Source organism: Protopterus annectens, chromosome 1.part0 (assembly GCF_019279795.1).
Source record: "Protopterus annectens isolate FY-2018-M chromosome 1.part0, PAN1.0, whole genome shotgun sequence".
NCBI lineage: Eukaryota > Metazoa > Chordata > Ceratodontiformes > Protopteridae > Protopterus > Protopterus annectens.
The window spans coordinates 1,261,287,106-1,261,314,912 of record NC_056725.1 but is presented as its reverse complement, the minus strand read 5'-3'; the positions used below and the strand labels follow the sequence as shown (position 1 = coordinate 1,261,314,912).

Here is a 27,807-nt window from a genome sequence, read left to right as displayed (position 1 = left end):
TGACATAGCCTACTCCCATATCCTCATCACTTATTAATAGAGAGACAGGAGTGAGTTCCTCAGAGTTTATGTACCATTGTTGTTAATATACATGGCAAATGGACTCTGGAATATGTAGTTCTGGTAACCTGTAGAATGAGGAGGACCACTCCCATCTCCAGAATGTTGATGTACAGACTGGTCTTCATCTATGAGCAAACACTTTGGACTGTATTATCCTTGACAATGCCCCCAGCTACCAAAGGGCAAGGGCATCCAATATGACAGCCTCTACTTTGGTGCGAGTCTGGAATGGACTGCCAACAATAATACTCAGGGTGTGGATCCACCCACTGAACATAAATCATGCATGTCTTGAAAAGCTTTATATGCAGAAACATGGCATTTAAGAACTGAGACCATTGTACATTATCTGCCAACTGGGGACCCTCATGTACAGCCTTGCATGAGGAACCTTTTAAGCAGTAACCACCATAAAATCCAAGGAACCTGGAACACCACAGTTGGCAGAGGAAGCATATTATCTAGGAGAGCTGTGTTTTGCAGGACAGAACACCTAAGGTGCATCCACTGAAAATTAATCTCTATGAAGGCTCCATCTCTGACTTTGGAGTCTTCACTACTACAAAAGACATAGTAGGAACTCCCAATCTAGAGTCAGAATGACTGGGAGACAGCTGTCTACGTATCAAAATACCTTTACTCCTTTCAGCCTCTGATTCACTGCAGCTATGGATATGCAGCTGGTAAAAACATTGTTGGCTGAGATGAGACTGAATGGAAGTACCCACAACAGGTAATGACTGGCTTCAACCCAGAAACATACAGGCCTCCTGGACTACTTGGAAATCTTATTATATATATATATATATATATATATATATATATATATATATATACATATACACACACACGCACACGCACACACACACACACACACACACACACACACACACACACACACACACACATATATAGTGGATATAAAAGGTGTACACACCACTGTTAAAATGCCAGGTTTTAAATCTTATTTTTTATATATATCTATATATATATATATATATATATATATATATATATACATACACACACATATATATATATATATATATATATATATATATATAGATAGATAGATAGATAGTGGATATAAAAGGTGTACACACCCCCTGTTAAAATGCCAGGTTTTTGTGATATAAAAAATTAGACCACAATAAATCATTTCAAAACTTTTTTCACCATTAATGTGACCAATTCAATTAAAAAACAAAGAAATCTGTTAGGGGAAAAAATATAAAAAAATAAAAAAACTACAATAAGCTAGTTGCATAAGTGTGCACACCCTTAAACTAATACGTTGTTGAAGCACCTTTTGATTTAATTACAACATTCAGTCTTCTTGGGTAGGAGTCTATCAGCATGGCACATCTTGACTTGGCAATATTTGCCCACTCTTAATTGCAAAAGCGCTCCAAATCTGTCAGATTTCGAAGGCATCTCTTGTGCACAGCCCTCTTCAGGTTACCCCACAGATTTACTATTGGATTTAGGTCTGGGCTTTGACTTGGCCATTCCAAAACTTTAATTTTCTTCTGGTGAAGCCATTCTTTTGTTGATCTGCATGTATGCTTGGGGTCACTGTCACGCCGAAAGGTGAAATTCCTCTTCATCTTCAGCTTTCTAGCAGATGCCTGAAGGTTTTGGGCCAAAAGTGACTGGTATATGGAACTGTTCATAATTCCTTCCACCTTGATTAAAATAAAAAAGAAAAGCAACCCCAAAGCATGATACTGCCACTACCATGCTTCACCGTGGGGATGGTGCTCTTTTGGTGATGTGAAGTGTTGTTTTTGCGCCAAACGTACCTTTTGGAATTGTGGCCAAAAAGTTCAACCTTGGTCTCATCAGACCATAACACATTTTCCCACATGCTTTTGGGAGACTTGATGTATTGTTTTGCAAATTTTAGCTGGGCCTGGATGTTTTTCTGTGTAAGAAAAGGTTTCCGTCTTGCAACCCTACCCCATAGTCCACACATATGGAAAATACGGGAGTTTGTTGTCACATGTAGTACACAACCAGTACTTGCCAGAAATTCCTGCAGCTCCTTCAGTGTTGCTGTAGGCCTCTTGGCAGCCTCCCTGACCAGTTTTTGCCTTGTCTTTTCATCAATTTTGGAGGGACGTTCAGTTATTTGCAACGTCACTATTGCCCCATATTTTCTCCACTTTTTGATGACTTGTCTTCACTGTGTTCCATGTTATATCCAATGCTGTGGAATGTTTTTTGTACCCTTCTCCTGACTGATACATTTCAACAATGAGATCCCACTGATGCTTTGTAAGCTCTCTGCAAACCATGGCTTTTGCTGTAGCAGGCAACTGAGTAAATGTCAGGAAAATCCTACTACGACAGCTGAACTTTATTTGGGCTTAATCAGAGTCTCCTGAATTGATGGCAGGTATGTACCCAAGAAGACTGAATACTGTAATTAAATCAAAAGGTGCTTCAACAAAGTATTAGTTTAAGGGTGTGCACACACAAGAAAGTATTAGTTTGAGAGTGTGCACACTTATGCAAGCAGCATATTGTATGCTTTTTATTTTTTTATATTTTTCCCCCTAACAGATTTGTTTGTTTTTCAATTTTTTTCAATTGAATTGTACAGGTTATAGGTCACCTTAATGGGGGGAAAAGTTTTGAAATGATTTATTGTGGTCTCATTTTTTACATCACAAAAACCTGGCATTTTAACAGGGGTGTGTACACTTTTTATATCCACTGTATATACATACATACACACACACACACACACACACACAAACACAAACACATACAACTATCCAGGAGGTTCAAATAGTACATTCAAACCCTTAATTGCAGACAAGGAGGGATACATTGCACTATGACATTCTGGAAAGGCTAATTGAGAATTCAATTGTTTAGGTCAATCAGAATGACTATGGGCCTTATGGAGTTTGTTTGTTTTCAGACCTGAAATGTATATGGAGTAATAATCATATCTTTCTAATTTTGATGGATATCTTGGATGATTCTTTTGTTGATGATGTTTAAGACCTACTTTCCTTCTGAATTCCTATAATTAGGTGGGATGTCTGCCAGTTACACAGAGTGGGGCAGGGGAAAGAGTTGAAGGCAATTCTGTAGTCTGTGGATATTACTGCCTAGATCCACTTATTCTAAATTATAACCAGCCACACATCCAAGTGGAGGGGCAGACAGTCCTCAACTGCCTCCACAGTGAAACAGTCAGGCAAGCGCTCATGGATTAGACTGCTGTTCCTCCAAAAGAGATCATTGAACCCCTGCTGTTAATGGTCATTTTTGCCTCTGGGCTAGATATCATTTTGGAAGTTTCCACAGCTGTGCTGGCTCCTTCTAGACGTCTGATATGCTTGCTGCTAACCATGCTGATAGTGTAACTAACATGGACTCTTCTGCATCCTTGAAAAGAGGGAACAAAGGCATCTGAAAATTTTCCATATCTTCCAGTTTCACCTTAATTTTTGGTCTGAAGAAAGTGAACTTATCACCAGGTGCAGCAAAAAAGGATGCCTAAGAATCTTCAGCAAAATCCATGCAGTACAGCCTAACATGACAGTGGAGAGCTATTCCACTACCTGCTGCCCTAACACCACCATTCACAGAGTTTCATATCAGTGGCAAGGTGGTTAGATGTAGATGACATACCTATCATCTGAGACAACAAACTACTCTCGAGTCTGGCTAGTGCCATGACATACAGGGATAAAGCCTTAACCATGGTCCAGGCAACCTGGGTTAAATTAGAACCTTAGGTGTCTGGGGCTGTGGCACAGAGGGATAGGTGTGCCAATCCCAGTGATGGCTGTCTGCAAGGCAAGGGGGAAAAGTACTCCTAAGCTTCCTGTCAGACAAAGCATTCAGAGACTGGAGCATCTCCGTCACAACCTTCTCATGGAAGACTGTCATGTGAGGCAGTCAGTTTACTGCCCTCCGTGTAAATGTGGAGGATTGTAAACATGCTTTCCAAATCTGTCCATCAGTCTCAACTCTCTATTGAGAGGAGAGGACAGCAGGTCTCTGTGGAGTAGGAGCCTTTTATGAGGGCAACAAAATAGAGTCTAAAATACCATCCATGACTACTGTGCAAACTGAACAACAAAGGCAGCAAAGACAAAGCCAACAGTCACTTTGCAAAGAACAAGAATGGCCTGTCAAAACTTCATAACCAGAAACAAGCAATATTGCATACTAAGCATGAAAGGAAAAATTGGACACGCAGCTAAGCACATTTCACAGATACAGTAAATATATAGTCTCTCTCTCTCTCTCTCTCTTTTTAAGAGATCAGCATTACAAAGGTAAATGTAGAACACCAAAGCAAAAGTGATATGTTATAGCAGTGCAGGTAGTCATGTTCTTCAGGAAAGGAGTATGGTTGAATGTTGAAAACTGAGATATTTCTATGCTGTTTTGGTAACAAATAGCTGTTTTGTCATCCAAGTAAGGTTCCGTTTCTTCTTCATGATTGCTGAAATTTTTCATTATTTGTTTGAGTTCTCATAGTGTTTGATGAAGCAGCTGCCTGCAGTTTAATCCACAAAGTACAGTGGCTGTAATACTGTTTACTTACTTATTATGAGATGGTTCCTTATATTCTGAGTAAGTGACCTTTACGGGTGTTTTCTTTTCAGCAGCTTAATGCACTGTGTGATGTACATGAAGTTATTAATATTCAACTGGGATATTTTACTTACTGTTATGACCTTTGCAATTCTGTAAGTTTTTATGCATCTGTGATCACATCTTAAGTCATTTTTGTATTTTAGTTATATGAAATTAAACCACAATCTTGTCCTGGTTGGACTATGTGTCTTTCATTTACAGTAGAGACTGACATTTTGGGAAATAGCATTCCTGCTAGAAGCCCAAATGCTCAGTTTTAATTACTAAGGTGATTGATCTTTAATCCCCATTGTAAAATGCAAAACAATATAAATGCAGCTGAGTAACAGCCTGTGCTAGCGGCACAGAGGGATAAAGCCCTGACTACAGTCCATGTGACAGGAGTTCAATTAGCAGCTTGGGAGCTTGACAGAACAGGCAGGGAGGATGGGAAGCATGCTGGGCAGCGATATTATAGCAGAGGCTGGAGCTTGCAGTGACAAACAGAGAACACCAGGCTGGGCATGTGGGAGGGCTAGGAGGTGGGACTCCCTAATGGCTTGGAGTGTGTATGTCCTTAATACATGCCTCAGTGCCTGTCTAGATGAACAATCCATATCACCACAATGGAAAGAGCAATATGACAAGGGAACGTTGACTAGTCACCATGTACAGTATTGCTCTAGGTGCCACATCTTGTACCTACCTTAATGGATCCCTCACTCCCTACGTATTAATAATGTGCACCCACTGACATCCTGAAACATTGTGGTACACCTGGCACTAGGACCATATCAAAGACGGCCTGTCAGAAGAAACTGGTGGTTCCAGGGGTTGTGCAAGGAAGGCAGATGCTATGTATTGCCTTGGTAATAATCTACAATTACTCCAAAAACGTAACTCTATACTATAACATGACCTAAGATGAGGAACCAAACAGATTAAATATCCAAACTATTTAGTATCCCAAGAAGCTTAAAATACTTGGTGTGCACATAACCATCATTGACTTTGGGTCTACTAATTTCTCATTCAAAATCCTGGAGGACGTGAATAGCCATGGATATTTACATAAATATCCATGTACTTTAAAGAATTTGCTTGAGACTACTTATAAGAAGGCAACACTATGCTAAACAAATTTAGGAAAGATCTTCTTCTTCTTCTTTCGGCTTTTTGCGGTTAGGGGTCACCACAGCGGATCAAATGTCCGCTTATGACTGGCAGTGGAGTTTTACAGTGTCGAGTTGACAGCCAGGCGCCCAACCTTCCAAAGAAGGCACACACATGCGCACTCACACCTAGGGCCAATTTAGAGTGTCCAATCCACCTACAGCATGTCTTTGGGATGTGGGAGGAAACCGGAGCACCCGGAGGAAACCCACGCGACCACAGGGAGGACATGCAGACTCCGCACAGAAGGCACCCTGGCCAAGGATCGAACCGGAGAACCTCTTGCTGTGAGGCGACAACGCTAACCGCTGTACCACCATGGCCGCCCTATAAATTTGGGCGGCCACGGTGGTGCAATGGTTGTGAGTGTGTGCGTGTGTGTGTGCCTTCTGTGGAAGGTTGGGCGCTGGGCTGGCAACTCAACACCGTAAAACTCCACTGCCAATCATGAGCGGACAGGTGATCCGCTGTGGCGAACCCTAACTGGGAAAAGCTGAAAGAAGAAGTAGTAGTTAATCTTAAAAAGTGATATTTTGGAAAAAATGAGAACTCTTGCTAATACCATCTCTTTTTCACTCATTTTAATACTTTTTCAAATTTCATAGAAATTTACTTCAATTTTAGTTTTATTTGAATGCTTATTTCACAAGCAGCTCTACAAAAACACAAGTGAAGTACAAGTGTATGAAAAAAAAAGGAATACAAAATAAATATTAAATATCTGAAACATTATTTCTAGCATCTGGCCTCTGACTATAACCATAACATGCACTAACAAAACAAGTAATAAATATGGCCCCCTACTGAAATGTTAGCACTCAAAATGCGTAGTGCTCACAAGGTGAAAAAAAAAGTCCGAAAACACAGGAGAAGAGCAAATTTCGAAAACTGCTCTTCTTTAAACTTCTTTTGCAGGAGGGGGAAAGCTACCTCTTCACTCCACCCCCACCCCCTGAACTTATATATATATATATATATATATATATATATATATATATATATATATATATATATATATGGTTCCACTTCATATCATCGAATTACCATTTCATCGAATTGCAAATCATCGAGACCAAATCGTCGAAAACTCATTTCATCGAAAACTCATTTAATCGAATCTCAAATCATTGAAAACTATGAAGCAACTACAAATAACATTCCACAATGTTTTTACTACAGTTATGCAGGGGGGCAAGCCCCTGCACTAATGGGGGCTCCCCACACCACCCATAAATAAATATACCAACTCCAAGGTCGCACTACAGTGGGGGAAAAAGGTAATTTCCTAACCCCACTGTAGTGCGACCTTGGAGTTGGTATATTTAATTACGGGGGGGGTGGGGGGCAGAGTCCCCCACATGGGGGGGGTGCAGGGGGGGGCTTGCCTCCCTGCATAAACATAGTACAAAGTGTCTGGGATGTTATTTGTAGTTGCTTCATTGTTTTCAATGATTTGAGATTCGATGAAATGAATTTTCGACGATTTGGTCTCGATGATTTGCAATTCGATGATATGAAGTGGAACCATAGATTTTATATATATATATATATATATATATATATATATATACCAACTTCAAGATCGCCGCACGTTGAAGAGAAGGGAATATTCTGAGAAATGGTATCTCAGACTTAGTGTATGTAAAAGTCCATTCTTTCACCATTCAGTCTCTGTATTTCAGGAATCACTCTAGCGGGTCCTGACTTTTCAAATGGTTACCAATAAATATCCTATGAAGACTAATGAGGCTTGATTTATTTTTATTTATTTATTTTTTTGCCCGCATGCTCTACACTTCTGACATCTTTTCCATGCCTCTATGAACCCAACTGTTCACATGCCACAAACAGCAGTATAAACCTGGTACAGATCTTGTGACACGTGTCCCTCTCTCTCCAGGGAAAGGAAGGCCTTACTGATGTATGCTACTGTCATTGCTCCTAAATTTCTTGGAGTAAGAGTTGGAAGGTAGACATTGCATATGCAGCCTGAAGGTTGGTGTTTTGGGAAACCCTAACTAGGGCAAAGCATGCACATGCTGTCATGTGCATCACCAGAGAGAAAGATACACTCTCTCAAACCCTTAGTGTTAGCAGCAGTGGTAGCCTACTTTCAACCAGGAAATACCAGTCTCCACTGGGACACACTTAGCTGCAAGAAGAATGCTTAACCATCATCCAGGGATGGGCAATCTGGAAAAAGCCACTTATTCCTACCCCCCGTGGCTCCTCCTGCATCCAAGCTGCTGGGATGCAATATGGTCTCCATCCCTCTACGCCAGAGAGTTGGGTATTTCATTATACTTTTGTGAAAATTGATTCCTAAATATTTTAGAGAGTCAGAAAACTTGATGAGTCTCAACTACTGGAGTTAAAAGATAAATAATTTTGTTTAAAAGAGAATAGAACAGATTCATTAAAATGTAGCTTGCAATTATGCACATATGCAAATCTATTACTATATCTAATATTAATGGGGCATCAAATCCAGGACACAAGGTATGAACAGTGATATAATCAGCAGGCAAAGTAAAATTATTGGTACTTCTATAAAGGACTGGAAGCTATATTAAGGATCTTGATAGCAGACTAAAATGTGGGTTTAGATTTATTGTGGACTTTTAGCTGTACAGATTTGTAATAAACTTCAACCACTAAGTAGCTACACCCCTATGATTAGTATAAGCCTTGTGTTTACATTCAGACCAGTAAAGTCAAACCCTATAAAGACTTAAACATTAAAAATTCACAGGAATTCAGAAGCCCTATATCTGAAACACTGCATGTCCTTATGAGTCATTTGTATACATATCCCATGGGCCTCACCTACTAGAAGTATTACACAGTAACAAATCTAGTTTTCAGTTTGTGGCTTGTCAGACTCAGGTGTATTTCAATTTTCTGGGATGTGCAAATGTAGTGTTACTTTATGGAAATGTTTATACATATGGTTATAATGTAGCAATAACATCAACTCACAATTACCATGAATGTAAGGATTATTCAGAATTTTTTATGCCTTTGTTGAAAAGAAGAACAGTGCAGCAGTAAGGAGCAAATACAGGAACTCAAAACACCATATTCCTGAATCACTGTAACTCACAGCCAATTGCTCACAAACATTTCTGCTTTTGGCAAGCGAAAGTTAAAAAAAAAAAAAAGTATTGAAGGAAGACAAGCTTCCCTGTAACCTCCCTCCCCTTGACTGGAGAGGGGTGTCTGTCTCCACACCATTAATTTCTAAATGTACAAAAATACCGCACAAACTTGGGTTGGGAGGGTGGCCTAATGGTTAAGGTGTTTGCCTTACAAACACAAGGTGCAGGGTTTGAGTCCCTCACAAGGGATAATTGGCTAGGCTTAAAATGGCTCGCAAGGGCAGTTAGCTTAGTACTAATCTATGAACCTATGAACCTATACAGAAACAAGAATGTACACCTGAGTTAATTCAAACTTGAATACACAGATGAGCATTAATTTCTAAGCAATTACTGCATTAGCAGATAGAACACAATTGGGTAAAAGGCAATTCAGTAGTAATGTAGTTTTTGGGAATCTGTGTGAAAGGAAACACACATGCATTTTTGCTGAACATTTATACACACACTGTTAAGTGGCTAGGTTAATTGATCCAACCATAATTTTGGCAAACTACAGCATAAACAAGACAGCAATATACAAGTTTATAATTTCAATTTACAGTCCTAAAAATCAAACAGGGGAGAGAGAGAAAATGCTGTTACTAAACCCACAACATCTTGTGCAACTGTTAAAAAAAACTTTACAGATTAAGTAATACAGGAAGCAATGGGGACACAAAGACATAGTAAAGAGAGGAACATTGTGAGTTAGCTGAATGGTAATAGAAGGAGAAAAGAAGAGAGAAGAGAGTACAAGGAATGGAGAATGCAAGGAACAGATAAGGAAATTGTAAAAATTAAAGGAAAAAAGAGAATATATCAAATTTCATTTACCAATAGTTTTTTGTACATTCTTCTTCTTTTTTAAGAAAGGAAATGAAGCTGGTCTTCACAGCATCATGATGCTTTCCCTGTTTCTACCTGCCGCTCCCAAGTTTGAGCACCCGCTGAAGTTTTTTAGGGACCAGGCAGCATCTGCTACCATTCACCTATAAAAATGGAAATTATACCATGACCCTCCCCATTAATATTCCAAAACGTGCATGCCGATTGGCCAGCGTGCACGTTGTAAATCGACTTATACTAATGGAAAAAGGTCCGGTCGCCCGGACTTTTCCCATTAGTATAAGTCTTTTTTAAAACACTATCTCGCCATGTTAAAGGAGTTTAACATAGCGACACAGGTTTAAAAAAAGCAACGGAGATCTCCGTTGCTTTTTTTAAAGCTGTCTCGCTATGTTAAACTCCTTTAACATAGTGACACAGTGCGTAAAAAGCAATGGAGGTCTTGCTTTCTCCGTTGCTTTTTTTTTTTTTAAACCTGTCTCGCTATGTTAAATGGGTTTAACATAGCGAGACAGCTTTAAAATAAGCAACGGAGATCTCCATTGCTTATTTTAAAGCTGTCTCGCTATGTTAAACCCATTTAACATAGTAAAACAGTTTGTAAAAAGCAACAGAGATCTTGCTTTCTCCGTTGCTTTTGCCCACAGCTCTGATGTACTGCGTAGGCATGCGCAGTACATCAGAACTTCAACGGAATACCAGACAGCTGCGGAAGAGCAGCAAGGAGGCATTATACAATGCCATTATTTAAGAAAAGTAATTATTTTTTTTTTAAATAATGTCATTGTATAATAGCAATAACCCACTTCTGGGTGTGGGTAATGCTGGATTTACCCACGGTTGGCTTTGTTTGGTCCCTCGGGACCAAACCACGCCAACCGTGGGTAAATCCAGCATTACCCACACCCAGGCGTGGGTTATTGCTATAATACTTATTCTTAAGAGATCAGGATGTTGTAACTTAGGAAGAGCAGAATCAATATTTGGGTTAGACACAGAATCTAACAGCAGAGAGGTTTCTGCAAAATATTAGAACAGATTAAGCTAGGTTACTTTATCCTTTTCATATCAATGGAAAAAAGATTGGGCAGTGGACAAGTGATAACACTGGAAAGAACTTCAAGCCTTCTGATACTCTAAGGCAGAATATGGCAACTGTAAGCAAAGGAGGACAGGTCAAATGAGTTCTGAGGTTAAATGAACTAGCTTGAGTTTATGAATGGGCACTTACAAGTGTGGGGTCAAGAGGACCAAGTATATTGACATTAAGGATTCCAATGAGGAGACATATTTGTATGGACCCAACATCTGAGTAAACTGTCAAATATAATATGCAGAAACAGGTGGTGAAAGCTCGGAGGAAGATAAGCAGTTTAAACAGCCTTCTGAGAAAAGTCTCTGCTACTGCCTAGTCAGGACCACAATCTGACTATGACTAGGTCACAAGGGTGTAATTAACACATTATCTAATAAGGAGGCATCTCCACCACTTCCTCTAACCCAGCCTACTATGCCTAAGGAACTTGCAATTAGTTATTCAAGCAGCCACATTGAGCTTGCCAAGCAAGCCAGGCCTCTACACCGTATGTTCTATTACAGAGTCACCATTTTTGTGAAGAATGTTTAAGGTCACCAGGATGGCCTGGAATAGGGGCTTGAGCTACGTACAGAACCACAGGCTTATGTCATTGGCCGCCTCTCAAAAAAAAGAGCAGATTGATAAGTGGTCAGAAAAACGTCAGTGTCTATTAGTGCCATTATCAAAGCCTACTATACAGCCTTACCTGGGGAGGATGAATGAGGACAGCTGGCTGCTGTCCTTGAACAATGGGAATAGAGATGTCTAGCTAAATATTCAGTGGATGCACATGGATGACTGAATGCCACAGACATGTGATCTGAGGGGAAGGTAAAACAATAAGAAAATGAGGAGTAAATAATTGAAAATGACAGACAAAAATAGAACCGATGAAAAATGTTCAGCATTTATTAAAACAAAGCAATTGCCCAAAAATGCTAAGCAGACTGAAAAAGAGAAATATTACGACAGAAATATAGTTTTCTGGGTGCCCAACTAAGAACATCTCAAACAGAGAAAAAGGCAATAACATGTTAACTTGGGAAATAAAAGTAGGCATTGTAAACTGAAAAAAAAAACATGTCAGTGAAGAGCTTATTAGTAAAGGTAGTAAAAACTGTAGCTGAATTTAGTGTCCATAGCAACAGCAGACACACTGTTTTTGATACTAAATAACATTTCAGCTCAAAGTATAGTTTTTCATTATTATCCAAGACTCAAAATATTTTGTGTGCATCTAGGACTAAAATATATTCTTACATTAAAAATGTGGTTTTTGATCCTAGATTTTTATTTTAATTATGACTTATTCATCCTATTTGGCAACTGCATATCAGTTCATTTCATTAATTTTAGAGCATAAATGTCCCTCTCCCTGGAAAATGGAGATACTTGGTCCCTATCTTTAAATAGTAAGATAGAGTTAGTTAAAAATTATCACCTGAAAGCAATGTTACCACCCCTTCCTAAAATTTCAAAAAAATACTTTCAGAAAATTATGATGATGTTTAGAAGAAAATGTACTGCTATTAAATGAAGTGCATGACTTTTAGAAGGGTAGATCTATCATTGCAGAACTGATAACATTCACTGAACAAATATGCAGATAATAGGATGAGTTAAGGCCTTGTCTGGCAATGTTTACAGATCTGATTAAGACCTTTCAGGTGGGTTAGCCTGATGTTGTGCATTCTTTGAAAGTCAGCAAGAGAATCAAATGTTTCAGAACTCATTTGATCATATCTGATAGGCAGTCAATTACTAAAGTAACGGCTGCATGTTCTCCCTCTTCCACACGGGTTTTAACATTAGTCTTGATTGATGATTTTCTTTGTCTGTTGAGAGACTGCAGACTGAATAGTTCCCAGCGGAGTCTGGATGATTTGTTTCCCTTACACCCCATGAATGTATACATGAAAAGCAAGCAGACAGAATGGAGTCTGTATCAGGTGAGGTGAATACTGCAGCAGATAAATGAAAACAGTCTGTATGCAAGCCATAACTAACTGGGAACAGTGATTTGTTTAGTTCCTTTACATCAGTAAATCATGATGGATATCCAGAAACTGCTGGAAATCTGATTAAAAACTGTAATGCTTAATAACAAATTAAACACATTTATTTTGACACGTTCACTTTAAAGAGATATAAATAATTTAAAAGAGCACTCATGGCTTGCAGGCTTTTAAAGTACCTGGTATACCATATAATGACAATGATGAGTCAGATGTAACTTTTAAAAGAGATGGGAAGTGACAGCTGACTGTGCCACCTAACGGCTGCAATTTTACATATATTATGATAATACAAAAAGAAAAAAAAGATTAGTAAATAAATAAGTGAATCATGCAATCACATTAATTCATATCTTACAAACACAAGGATATTCTAAGCTAAGTACTATAAATAATAAAAATGAGAGAATTCGAAATTGAGTTACTGTAACTCAAGCAACAGCTGCAAAGTGAGACTCAGTAATATAATACAAAACATACATGGAGTCACACACAGGTGTTAATCAGCCAGAGGCTTTTCAGCAGAAGAAATATGCCAACAGTTACATCAAATACTCATAGCAGCAATATTCCATCATCTAGTTAACATAATATGAATAATCACTTCTTTCATATAAGGAAAAGGACACACAGCCTTTACTTAAACAGAAACACATCAGAAAATAAATTATGAACAGACTCCACCACATCTCTGAGGAGGATATCAGCAAGCCAAGGGCACACAACAGCCTTTACTTAAGCAGAAAGAGGGCAGAAAAGAAATTACCAAGAGACTCAACCACATTTCTGAGGAGGATATCAGCAAGTCAGAAAGACGTGGATACACTGAAGTACACTTTTCTGACATAATTAATGACTGTATTATTTGCTACTCTTGACTGTTTAGTGTTTTAGTATTCCATGCAAACTTTAGTATTCCATGTAAACTTTAATGATGATCTTCAGATGATTAATATGGCTACATTTTCAATCATTAAATTATTTTCATTGCTCAAATTGGGAATTACTTTTATTTCTTTTAAAGCTGTTGCATGGCTAAAAATGAATTAGACTTGTTCAAGTTTACATCTGGTGGATTTCTTTTCTACAATACCACAATGTGATTGAAATGATTGACAGCACTGAGTCTATTAAGGATGATGATTTTTCTTTAGTAATAGCAACGAGGAGCTTATTTGTTATACTTAAATTTGTTTAGTTTGTTTTACCAGTTCATAGATCTAGCTGTGTTCTAATACATAGAATTCCATGATGTTTTAATATGCTGTATTACATACTTCAAATATTTTTTCTAGTAGTGGTTTTATTACATTCTGACAAAGAATCACTGCTCAGCACATAGTATTAGAAACATAAAAACACTGCACAAACAGGAGCAGTATTAAGAGTAAGTGCACTCAACATTTCACACAAGGTGCTGCGCCCTGACTTAAGTTGTACAGCAAAAGCAAGACAATACTAGCAAATACTGCTTTTACATTGTTTTGTTTTTTCTCTCTCAAGAAACTTCAGTCTATCATCCCTCTTTTAATTAGGCAGTCATTTGAATGAATGTGGAAATACATGACAGAGAAGTAACGAATGATTCATTCTGAGAAAATGGCAGTAGAAGTAGATAACTTAAGGTCAGTGCAAATTACACAGACACTAACCACCATTGTGCTTTTTCAAAGGAATTCTCACATGTAATTGCATTGATTAAAATGCAGTTTAACAACACTTTTACTTACAAAAAAATGTTGAAATATGGTGACTTATCATCAAAGTCTTGCTTCTCTGCTGTTAGACGTCAGTCAACAAAATAAAAGGTAGCTAAACAACCTATTCAAGAGTGGATGTCATAGAATATGAGTTTTATATGGCTTGTACCTTAATCACTGGACTGTGATGTCTTTTAGATACTTTGCAGTCAAGAAAGCATTCCCACATCCAGAAGCAACAGATCAGACAGACTACATGAAGATGCCTATGACAGACTCATCAGCAACCGGATTATGTCAAGACAGAACAGCATAAACACTTTGATTAAATCAGAGTATTTCTCATTTCACTTGCACATACCTGAGACAGGGAACTGTTCTTAAAGAAAAGTTTATCACTTTGACCATTGGTGTGAAACCAGTGCCAGCTGCCAAGAGGAACAAATCTGTAACTCCTAGAAGCTGAGATGTTTGGAATGTGCCGTCTGGATTACTCATACAAACAAATTCTCCTATATGAAAACAAAACAGATAATACTAATAAAACTTTGTTTGACAGAACAGGATGTGTTCTGAAAAAAATGCACATGATGAATACAAGCATATGTATATTTTTGCAGAATCATACTTTTGATCTTTCCCTTGTTTTTGCAACCCTTTCACCTGTAATTCACCTGCCATTATCTCATTTAGAATTTCCCTATTGTACTTAAGCACTTTAATTGCAAAACATGCTGCTTTTTGATAAACTAATAAGTTTTTTTATGAGCTTATGCCTGCAATTGGATATGCCTCTCTTTTCACATCTACGAAGTTCACACCTAGCTAGTAGTTTAAGAACAGCAACCACTTCTCACCAGAGCTGCCACTCACATCACACACCCCACTTTTCTTTATGCATGGCCATTACTGAAGAACAGAAGGGAGCAATCCCTGAACAAGAAGGGGAAGTCTGTTTCTGGAATGCTTGGCAGTGGTAGTACTGCTGAAGGGGCATCATCAGGGCTTCAGGTCGCGGGCATATTCACATTTATAATATGAGCAAGCCAGCGCAAATACATTACTGCTGATTGACCACTGACCCTCCTCCAAACCTGTGAAGACGAAACATTAACAAGGGTGGATATGCTGTCTCTGCAACAAGAGGTTTTCTATGATATTTCTGCTGATACAATGTTGCAAGAAAGACAAAACACCCAAAAGGACATGGGTTAAATCAAGCAAACTGTATGAATTTGCAGCAGAACATTCCAAAACACTGACTAGGTTGGGTGTTCTAAAGGATTAGTTAATAAAGTATTATGCTGTTCCCCAGCAAAAGCAAACAGTAATCTGCTAGACAACCACAGGCCTTTCAGAATGACTTCCATCTCCAGACAGTGAAGAGAATCAGACATCCTTATGGATTACTTGCTACGCAGCTTACTGCAAGATAATAAAAAGCGCAGCTGTGTACCAGAAATATTTTGTCATACTAACCACATTCTTTTGAGACTAAGGAAGCAGATGTGAACCACGTTATGAAATTGTAGTACATTGCATTTAACAAAGTTTTTAATTGCAGCTGCATAAATGGTTACCCAAAAGAATGATAAATCAGTGTTTGGTCTGAAACACAATGACTGAGGTAGGTAAATATCCAGAAAGGAGGCAGCTGAAAAAAAATACAAATGAATGGGGAGGGTCTACAAAAAGTACCTACAGGGATCTTATTTGAGTTATCCGTTCTTCATTTACAGCTCTGTCACTGATAAAGAATCCATGGTAAACTGTGCTTCTCTGGAAACAGTATTTAAACACACACACACACACACACACACACACACACACACACACACACACACACACACACACACACACACACACACACAAAATGAGGTGCATAGTAATAAAGGAAATAATAAGCAGGAGGTCCTGGCAAAAGCAAAGGCATGATCAATTTATCAATTTCAATCAACAAAAGGGGTAGGACAGGTTCCTAACTTCCCAGCTTTGGAACAAGTGTTGCCTACAAGTCAAGTTACTACCATCCCAGCCACTTGTAAGGTCAATCTTAAATACTGGATGGGTTTTCAAAAATGTATCCCTGGAATGACAGCCTATGTTGCCCCTCTTGAAAAGGCATAGTAAATCCAAGGCATGGGTAGTCTCCTACATGATCTTTAGGACTATTTGCTTAGTATCTATCTATGAATTTATGAACCTAAAGACATACCAGCTAAAAAGTAACTGTAGGGGAGGACTGCCACCACAACAGTAATATTCCTACTTGCTACAGCAGTAACTCATGTGCAAGAAAAAGCAAAATAAGATACTGTGTTAGCAGAAAGAGTTTGAGTGCACAAATAGGACTTCATTCTCTTAGGGTAGAAAGATATTAGTGCTGGGAGTTTATGTGATCATCGCCAGAGCAGAAAAGATAAAGCAGATTAAGATGCACATGGGCAGAGGAGGGACAGAGGCCAAAAGGATGCTAGCACTCATAAATGTAGCTTTCACCCTCTAAAACATAGAAAAATGTATTTATTTATTTATTTAAGAATTGCTTGACCAGGACAGAGCACTGATCCATCTGGATCATTTTTAGTCTCAGCGGGTATGTCCAATACACACAAAAATGATTAAGAATGTACAGTTGTGTAAGATCTTACCATAACAGTAGATGTACAAATTCTCAATGCTGGAGTATTCGTTACTCCTAGGATATCATAACATTTGGCCAACATACCAAAACCTTTACATCTTATGAGTATTGCAGGTCAGATATGTGCCCTACATCCAAGGTGTAAGGTACTTATGTGGTGTATGAGAGCCTAATCCTCAGAACTGAAGTGCCCCAGAAGAAGTATAGCAACCTCACAGAAAAGTAATAACATCCATTCATGAAGGGAAGAAGAAGAAGAAAATGATGACAATAAAATAAAGATACTTCAGCCAGAAGGAAAATAATAGAAAGTAACAGAGGGTAGAAGGGATGTTCAGAATACTGCAATAGTGAGATGTAGGACATCTACTGTTATGATAAGATCTTACACAATTGTACTATGTCTTTCCTCATTACTGTTGCAGTATTCTTTACTCCTGGGAGAGTACAAAAGTTACTGTAAATAATGAGGAAGAAAACACAGAAGAGCCCTTCAAAAACCCATGAAGGATGGCCCTGCCAAAACCCACCTTGGCCCTAGAAATAATATCCAACTTGTAATGCTTAGAGAAAGTGTGAACAGAAGACCGAGTAGCAGCTTCCATTATAGATCTAGTATTTAAATCCTTGAAAAAAGCACCAGAAGAGGCTATTGTCCTGGTAGAATGAGTGCAAACAGAAGAGGAAAGCTGCTTGCCATGAAAAAAATAGCAAAAAGAAATAGTCTTAGAAATCCATGAGGAGATTGTCTGCTTAGATATTGTCAAATCCAATTTTTTGGCATGACAGGAAACAAAAAGCTATTCAGATTTCCTAACATGTTTTGTCTTTTCCATCAATATTTGAACTGTCTACATAAATCTGACCCCTTTCACTAGGACTCTGTGGAGAAGGATGAAAAAAGATTAATGGACAAATTATTAACCACCTTGAGCTTAAAAGAAGGATTGGTATAAAGAGACACCCTGTTCCTGTAAAAAAGCAAAAAAGTTAGAACTCGATGACTGTTTGAAGTTTGGAGACCCTCTTGGCAGAAGTAAGAGCCACCAACAATACAGTCTTCAAAGCAGAATGTTGTAGGGAAGAAGAAACTGCAGGCTCAAAAGGGGGCAAGGTCAAATTCTCAAGAAGAAAATTAAGGTAACAAGAAGGAGAAATATGCTTTCTTGGAGTCCAAATAAGAAGGATGCCTTTCAAAATTTGTTAGACCTCAGAACTAGAAGCTAAAGGTGGATTCAGAGGCAGACAAGCAAAAATGGGTGACAAATGAAAATTAACAGATCAATATGCCAAACCAGAATTCAGTAACTCACACAAATAAGAATGGACTGTAAGAACCTTCACAGAAAAAGGGTCCAGGTCATGCTTGAGATACCAAATATAAAATCTCTTCCATTTAGTCACATGTGATTTTCTAGTAGTGGGTTTTCTGGCCTCCTGCAAAACCAAAGCACATCCTCAGAAAATTGGTACCTGAATGGAATCACTCTCCTATCACCCAAAGTGTGAATTGAGGGGTGGGCAAGTGAAGGTGAATGAGAGACCCTTAGCTTGTGACAGAAGATCCATCCTGTGTGGTAGCTTGTGATGACTGCCTCTGGCCAGATGAAAAAGAAAGGGAAACCAGTGCTGTCTGGGCAAAAAAGGAGTTGCCAGCAAGATTTTGGGTATGTCCCACATGATGATGTGCAGGACCATTGGAAATAGATGAAGAGGGGACTGGCATAAAGGAACATCCCCTTCCAAGAAAAAGATATGGCATGGCATCCAGTCTCCAAGCCAGCGGACTTGGCACTCTTGAGCAGAACTGGGGATGTTATCTTTTCAGAGGGAAAGCAAAAAGATCTGTTTGAGGAGTACTTCACCAATGTACACTGTCCTTAATCACTTCTGTGTGAAGCATCCAATTGAGAGGATTTGTCCTGGACCTACTCAAAGAGTCTGCCACCAGACTGTGCTTTGAAGAAATGTAGACTGCCTGAAGAACCAAATGATGGCAGACTGCAAAATCCCAAGCCTGAAAAGCCATTCTGCACAGAAGGTAAGATTTTGTGCCTGCATGCTTGTTGATGTACCACATGACTGTGGTACTGTCTGTAAAAATCTTTAGAGGAATGGAAACCAAAGGAAGTGAATGTCTGGAGAGCTAGAAGACAGCCCTAATCTCCTTGATGTTGATATGGTCTGCAACTTGTTGATGGGACTAAAGATCATGGACTTTTAGGCTACTGGAGGAGGGTCCGAAACTATGATCGGAAGCATCCATGTACAGTTGCTAAATCACGGAGAGGAATCTGAAAAGGCACACCTGTAGTCAGGGAAATCTGGTGAATCCACAAGTGGAGCTTGAGTTTGAGACAAGGCAAGAGAGGAACCAGCTGCTCCAGTGGGTGGATGGCAGTACTGGAGTCAGTCTTTAGTTAGCACTAAAATGTTCTCATGTGGAGCTTGGCAAAGGGAATCATAGGAATGGTAGATGTTATGTACTCCAGAGATTGGAGAAATTCCCTTGCAGGAAGAACAGACTGGAAATAAGCAGTCAAAGAGAGAACCTTGAGAGATGAGACTCAAGCTAACATTGGAATACTATGAATCCTGTAACCCAGAACCATTTAGTCCTGAGATGGAGTCAATACAAACTTTTTGAGACTGAGTGTAAAACCTACACTGAAGTGTAGTTCCTGAAGCAGGGACTGCATGGCAGAGGCCTGAATCAAAAGGCCGTCCAAATAAGGGAATATCTGAATTTCCTGAAGCCTGCAGAAGTCTACTACAGGGGCCAAACATTTGATAAAGATCCTTGTAGCTGTAGAAAGACCAAAAGGCAAAGCAGAGAACTGATGAGAGGAAGAAGCAGAGAAAATTACACATTTCCTGAAGAGAGAGTGAACAGGAAAATGGAGGTTAAGTGTCCTTGAAATCTAACGACACCAGAAAGCAACAGAGAAGAAAGTGTCTGAGGAGAACATCCTAAAAAAGGAACACTGAGAAAGATGTCAAGAAAACACAGGTCTAGAATGGACCTCCATGACCCCCTCCTTCTTGGGAACAAGAAACATCCTGGAATATAAACCTGCTCCCTGCTGAGACAAAAGGACAGGTTGGAAGGCTCCCTGTACCACCAGACCCTGCAGAACCAAAGGAAAATGTGGGAGCTGACAAGCAGGAGGATGAGGAATGTTGGAAAATGGAGAAAAGGAGTTCCAAGCCACAAAATAATAATGGAAAACATCTAAGTATCTGTGGTTATCTGTTACCAAGCAGGAAAAGAAAGAGTGAACCTGAGAGAACAGAGGAATCTGGCTGAGGGGTAGGAGTGGCTGAATAATATCAAATGGAAGCAAATTTGTAAGGGGAAAGAAGGCTGTTAGCACCATGAGAAGGTTTGTCTAGAAAAAACTCTACTAGAAGCTCTCTTGCCTATAGAAAGCTGTTTAGGCTGCCTACGAACAAAATAAGGCTTATAAGGACAATTTCTCTGAAACTGGAGAACAGGAGACACAAAGATTTGTTTCAAATCCTGCATAACTTTACCCTTATCATCAAGTGTCTTACACAATTCAGCCACAGCACTGCCAAAGAGAGTCTGATTGTCTAAGGGAGAATCCAATAATTTGGTACTGATACCTTCAGGCAGAGCCTAGAGGCATGACCAAGAATACCTCCTAACAGATCCAGATGCAGCTGTCCTAGAACAGGCAACAGTAGCATCATAGTTATATGTAATAGAATGATGAGCCACCTTAGAAGCAGAGCTTAAAAGGGAAATGGCAGAGGTCTTACTCTCCGAGTTAGGCAAATCAGCCAGAATGGCACAAAGTCGGGAGAGAAGAGCCAGGAAGTACCTAGTCATATGGGCCTGATAATTAATAGCCCTGAAGGCTAAGGCAGCACAGATGTACACTATTTTACCATACCTGACCAGGCTTTATGAGAAGGTTAAAGCTTAGAAGAAGCCAGCTTCTTGTAAGGTTTACCACTTGCTGCAGAAATAACAGCAGGATCAGAGGAAGGTATTTTACATAAGGGGGACTTAAGAGCCATAGGAGCATTGAAAACTCCCTGCCATTCTTTGTGTGGATCCTTTGCCACAGTGGCCACGTGCTTCTTTTATAAAGGAACATCAACTTTAACAAATCTAGGAGGTTCAGGCCACTGCCTAGATTCAATGAGGGCACCAGGCACCTCTTCCCTAACAAGTATTTGGGAAATCCCCTAGGTCCTTCAGAAATAATCAGCTGTGGTTCTTACTCCACATCAGCACCACCAGACTTATGGCACAGCCTCAAGAGACATGCGGGTAAGCAGCTCCATGTCGGCCTCCAACTGGGTCACAACAGAGGGAGCTGACAGCAGCATTGGACAGTCCTTGGGTTCTTCATCCAACCCAACAGAGGCATCCAGTGGAGGTTGAACAGCAGCAGGATCAGTTTGTGTCTTTTTGGCTTTCTTTTTAAGCAATGGTTGAACGTTGAGGTGGGTGGATTTGGCCATAGTACCCTGTGCCAAAACCCTCAATCACTGACTTTCCAAATAAATGAAAAGAGACAACAGAGTGTGGAGTGGCTTAGGGACAAATGCCTGACAAACCTCACATTATGTATGGTTGTGTGTAGCATCCAAACAAAAAAGTCACTGCTTATGTCTATCTTCATGGGGAACCTGTCTCCCACACTCACATTTTCCCTAGCTGGATGACATGAAAACTAAGATAATAGCTAGAAAGAAGAAATGAAGTGACCCCAACTGAGCATTTAGCTGTAGAAGGCTCAGTAGTGGAACCAATTCAATGACGGCATGTAGACTGAATTCAAACAGACTGGCAGCAAGGAAGTTCTGAGGATCAGGCGCTCATACATCACATATGTACCTTACTCCTTGCATGTATGATATGTATGGTGCCCAGAAGATGTAAAAGCCTCGGTATGCTGGCTGGACATACAGCTATCCTTGGCAGAATATCTCAGGAGTAAAGCCTACTACAATAGTGATAAGGAAGGACATCATTTATTACAAAGAACAAGTATTTACAAGTCATGTGACATACTGCATGGATTGAGCATACTTCACTGTGCAAGAAATAACATAGCCAGAAAGTACAGTTGTCTAAGATCTTACCACAACAGTAGATGTTTTACTTTTCACTGTTGCAGTGTTCTTTACATGTGGGATATCCTGTTGAGCATAGCCTGTCTTCCGCTAGCATAACAACGCCTTTACATCATCAGAACAATGTACATCAGCCATATATTTCCTGGGCAAAAAAAAAAGAAAACCTACCAGCTAGAAGAGTATTACCAATAAGAAAAAAATAAAGAAAATGGGGCAGGAGGGAGGGACTGAATACTTTAATAGTGAAATTAAGACATCTATTATTACAGTAAGATCTTACACAACAGCATATGCCTTTCCTTATCACTATTGCAGCATTCCTTACATCTGGGAGATTACAAAAGCTACTGTAAGTAATGGAAGGAGGAAGGTAAGAAAGAGCCTTCCACAAACCCATGAAGGATGGCCCTGGCAAACCCTTCCATGGCTCTGGAAATAAAATCCAACTTATAATGTTTAGTAAAAGTATGTCAAGAAAGGACCAAATGGTAGCTTCTAGAATAGATCTTGCATTGAGACCTTGAAAAAAGCTCCAAAACAGGCAACTGTCCTATTAGAATGAACTCAAACTGAGGAAGAATTCCCTTACCATGAAAAGAATAGCAGAAGGAAATGGCCCTAAAAATCCAGGAGGAGATGGTTTGCTTTGAAACAGTCAAACCCAATGTCCTGAAACTAAAAGAAATAAAAAGCTGCTCAGATTTTCTGAGGACCTTCATTTTCTCCAAATAATATCTGAACTGTTTAGGTAAATCCAAGGTGTGAAGCACCTTCTTACTAGCTTACTGCTGAGAAAGAAAACAGGAAGTTGAATAGACTGATTCAGGAACAAATCATTAACCACACTGGGCACAGAAGAGGGATTAGTATGCAGGGATGCCCTCTTCATACAGAAAACCAAAACGGGAGGTGCTGCCATAAGTGCCTAGAGTTCAGAAACTCTCTTAGCTGAAGTAAGAGCCACTAACAAAAGAGTATTCCAGTTGCAGTGCTGCAGAGAGGAAGAAGAAGCAGGCTCAACAGGAGCCTGGATGAGTTTTTCAAGGACAAAATTAAGGTCTGAAGGAGGAGGATAGGATATCTTGGAGATCTTATATGAAGGACTCCTTTAAGAAATTGCTTGACTTCAAAACAAGAAGCCAAAGGAGGGATCAAATGCAGACAGGGAGAAACTGCTGACAAATTAACTTTAACAGAAGAGTGACCTATGCCAGAAAAATAACCTATGCCATCATTCAGCGACTCACACAAATAGGAATGAACCAAAGGGACCCTACAGAAACAAGGATCATTGTTATGCTTGAGATACCAAACAGAAAATTTCTTCCATTTAGCCACACAGGATTTTCTGGTAATTGGTTTCCTGGCCTCCTGCAGACCCCTATGCAAGTCCATAGCTAACTGATATCTAAAAGGGATCAAAACACTATCACCTAAGTTTCAGCTGAAGTGTGGACAAGTGAGGGTGAATGAGAGACCCCTTGTGTTGTGTGAGATCTATGCAGTAAGGTAACTTGTGATGACTACCCCTGGCCTGGTGAAAGAGGAGGAACAACTAGTGCTGTCTAGACCAAAAGGGAATCACCAGCAAGACTGATAATCTTGTGTAGGACCCTGGAAAGCAGGGAAAGAGGAGGAAAGGCATACAGGAACATCCCCTTCCAAGAAAAGGATATGGTGTCCACCTTCCAAGACAGAGGACTTGGAGCTCTGAAAAAGAATAGAGGAAGACGTCTGTTTAGAGTAGAGGCCACTTGAGGAGTACCCCACTGATGTACAATGTCCAGAAACACACCCTACAGGAAGCATCCATTTGTGAGGTTGTATCTTGCACCTACTCAGATAGTTTGCCATGATGCTGTGCTCTGAGGGAATGTATACTGCTTGAAAAATGATATAATGGCAGATAGCAAAGTCCCAGGCCTGAAGAGCCAATCTACAAAGAAGATAAGACTTTGCGCCCCCCTTGTTTGCTGATGTACCACATGACTGTGGTGCTGTCTGTAAAAACCTTTGGAGGGCCTTGTATCCAAAGGGAATGAAAGACTTACAGAGTAAAGATAAGGGCACTCATCTCTTTGATGATGATATAGTCTGACATCTGATGGAACAGCCAAAGACCCTGAACTTTCAGATTTGCTGGAAGAAGCTCCCCATTCCAGACTGGAGATGTCTGTGAAGAGCTCCTGAGTAGAAGGAGGAGACTGAAAAGGCATATCTGGATTGAGAGAGATCTGCCTGCTGAATCCATTACAGAATCTCTAGTCTGAGGCAAGGTAAAAGAGGGACTGGAAATTCCAGAGGTAGGCAATGTTGAAGACAGTCTTGAGATACCACTGGAACTTTCTTGTGTCAAGTTTGGCAAGGGGTAGCATGGGAATGGTAGATGTCATGAACCTCAAGGCTCTAAGAAATTATCTGGCAGGAAGGCGAGAGAGAGGAAGCAGAGACTGAAAACAAGCAGTCAGGGTCAGAATTTTCAGATGGTCTGTATCCCAGGAAAACATGATCTTCAGAAGGAGTCAGAACAGGAAAGCCCAAGATCTGCAGAGGAGCATTATAAAGTGTAGATCCTGAAGGAGATGGGGTTGAAAGGAAGCCTGAAGAAGCAAGTTGTCCAAATATGGGAAAATCTTAATCCCCTGGAGCATGCAGAAGACTATCACAGGGGTAAGACATTTGGTGAACACCTATGGGGCCACAGAAACACCAGAGAGCAAGGTAGAGAACTAAAAATCTGAGGAAGAAACACAGAAGTATAAAAATTTCCTGATAAAAGGTTGAATGGGAATATAAAGATAGGCATTCTTTAGATCTAGAGATGCAAGAAAAGCTTAGGGAAGCAAGACAGAGAAAATAATTGGAAGAGACGATTTCCTGAAATAAGGCACTTTTAGAAAGGTGTTGAGGAAGACAAAGTCTAGGATGGATTTCCATTACCCTTTTTTCCTGGGGCACCAGGAACATCCTGGAACATAACCCTATTCCCTGTTGAGAAACTGGGACAGATTAAAGAGTCCATTAATCCAACAAATCCTGCAGGATGACTGGAAAATGAGAGAGTTGGTCTGCAGGAGGCTGAGGTAGGCCTGAGAAGAGGGAAAGGGATTTCCATGAGATAACTGTGTTGAATAATGGAAAGGACCAAAAAGTCCTTGGTAATCTGTTACCAAACAGGCAGGGACAGTGACAGCCTGAGGGACAGGGAAACCTAGCCATGGGGAAAGGGAGAGAGAATGTCAGATACAGGCAGATTTATCAAGGAAGCAAGGCTTTTGACATTTAGAAGACTAAGTGGGCTGATCAGAAAACATACATATGGAAATCATTTTGGGGTTGGCGAGGCTGCTTACATACAAAAGCAGATTTGGTATGACAGTTGCTCTGAAATTTGGGTATAAGAGACACAAAAATATGCTTAAGGTCCTGCACAACTTTACTTGCGTCTTCTAAAGTTTTAAACAGTTCTGCAGCAGCAGTACCAAAATGATTCTGGTTATCCAAGGAAGTATCTAAATGTTTAGCCTTAATATCATCAAGCAAGGTTTGTAAGCATAACTAGAGATATATCCTCATGACAGAACCAGAAGCAGCAGCCCTACAGGATGCATCAGTTGCATCATAACTACATGTAATAGAGTGGCAACCCACTTCAGAAAGTACAGTTGTGTACACTTACCCTAAATGTAGATGATCGAGTGTATTCACTGTTGCAGTCATCACATTTGGGTTATCTGCTTGCAGTAGCCTTCAGTCGGCCTGATTATCAAAGTCTTGGGTCCTGCGTCAGTTGCTGTCTCATCTTCCGTGACGTCAGGCAGTCATGGGTATAAAGCATGCAGCCGACACCATTACTTCAGTTTTTCTTGCCTCAGATGTCAGTTGCCCCCCTAATGGGAAGCAATTGAATATATATATATATATATATATATATATATATATATATATATGGGTCTACTTCTATTCACCAACATCCCATTTCACTGAAACCCATTTCACTGACAGCATCATTTCACTGACAAAAGTAATCAGGGCAAAAACCTGGGATTTGCCCGCCTCCCCACTGTTGTGCGACCGTGGAGTTGTAATATATAGTTGGGGGGGTGTGGGGGGCACAGCCCCCCACATTTGGGGGGTGTGGGGGGCGAAGCCCCCCACCTTGAAAGTTTGTCAGTGAAATGAGCTGTCAGTGAAATGGGTTTCAGTGAAATGGGATGTTGGTGAATAGAAGTAGACCCATATATATATATATACACACACACACACACACACATACATACATACGCAAGGGTATACCTGCAACAAAAAAGCAAATACACCAAAAAGCTTTTAAGCATAGTAAAGGAGAGTAGAGATATAGCCAAAAGAAGTCAGGGGGCTGGAGGGAGGATAACCAGGACTGCAACAGTGAATACACTTGAACATCTAAATTTTTGGCAAGTGTACACAACTGTACTATGTTATTCATGTTTCACTGTTGCAGTCATCACATTTGGGTAGATTCCCAAAGCTAAGAATGGGAGGAGGAATTTATATAACATTAGGACCAGCTATAAGGCCCTGCAAGAATGCAGTGGCAAAGCCAGCTCTGGATTTAGAGAAAATTGGCAAATGGTAATGCTTGGCGAAAGTATGTACAGAACTCCAGGTAGCAGCTTCTAGGATGTCCCTGGTAGGGACACCTCTGAGAAAGGCTGTAGAGGTAAATGCAGCTCTGGTTGAATGGGGTCTAATCCCCTGTGGGATAGGTTTTCCATGGTGTTTATAGCAGAAATGAATGCAATTGCCTATCCATTTAGAAACGGTTTGCTTTGAAATAGAATTCCCCTCTGCCCCTGTAACAAATGCCACCAGCAGATGTTCAGATGTCCTTTGAGGTTTAGTCCTGTCCAAGTAAAATCAAAGTTGTCTGTGCACATCTAAGGAGTGCAGTATGCATTCCCCTTTGTTCTGTGGATTAGAAAAGAAGGTTGGCAAATGAATGGACTGATTAAGAGCCACACTGCATACCACCTTGGGCATGAAGGAGTGATTGGTCCTGAGGGACACCCTGTCCACATGAAAAATGATGAAAAGGCTCCACTGCTATAAGGGCCTGTAATTCAGATACCCTTATTGCTGAAGTGAGTGTTAAAAGGAAGGAATTTTAACTCTGCACTTGCAGCTGGCTCAAAAGGAGGAAGAGTGAGTTTTTCCAATACAAAGTTAAGGTCCCAGGCTGGAGTTGGGGTTATCCTGGGTGGTCTTAAGTTTTTGGCCCCTCTGTGGAACTGCTTGAGCAGTGGATGAGAGAAGAGGGGTGGTTCTGTGTTGTAGTGAGCTGAAATGGCTGAAGCGTGAATTTTGATGGAGGAAAAAGAAAGGCCCTTGTGAAGCATCTCAGTTAAGTATTGAATCTGAAGTAAGTTGGGCGCTGCTGTGCCTATTCCTT

General features: G+C 40.0%; 1 protein-coding gene across 1 annotated transcript in view; it reads right to left on the bottom strand.

The window, feature by feature from the left end:
* LOC122797320 (cytochrome b5 reductase 4) overlaps positions 1 to 27,807 on the bottom strand; it is a 1,879,111-nt gene that overhangs the window by 342,369 nt on the left and 1,508,935 nt on the right. Inside the window, exon 11 of the mRNA XM_044066139.1 lies at positions 14,982 to 15,132. Coding sequence (XP_043922074.1) covers positions 14,982 to 15,132 — 151 coding nt within the window. The remainder of the gene's footprint in view (positions 1 to 14,981; positions 15,133 to 27,807) is intronic.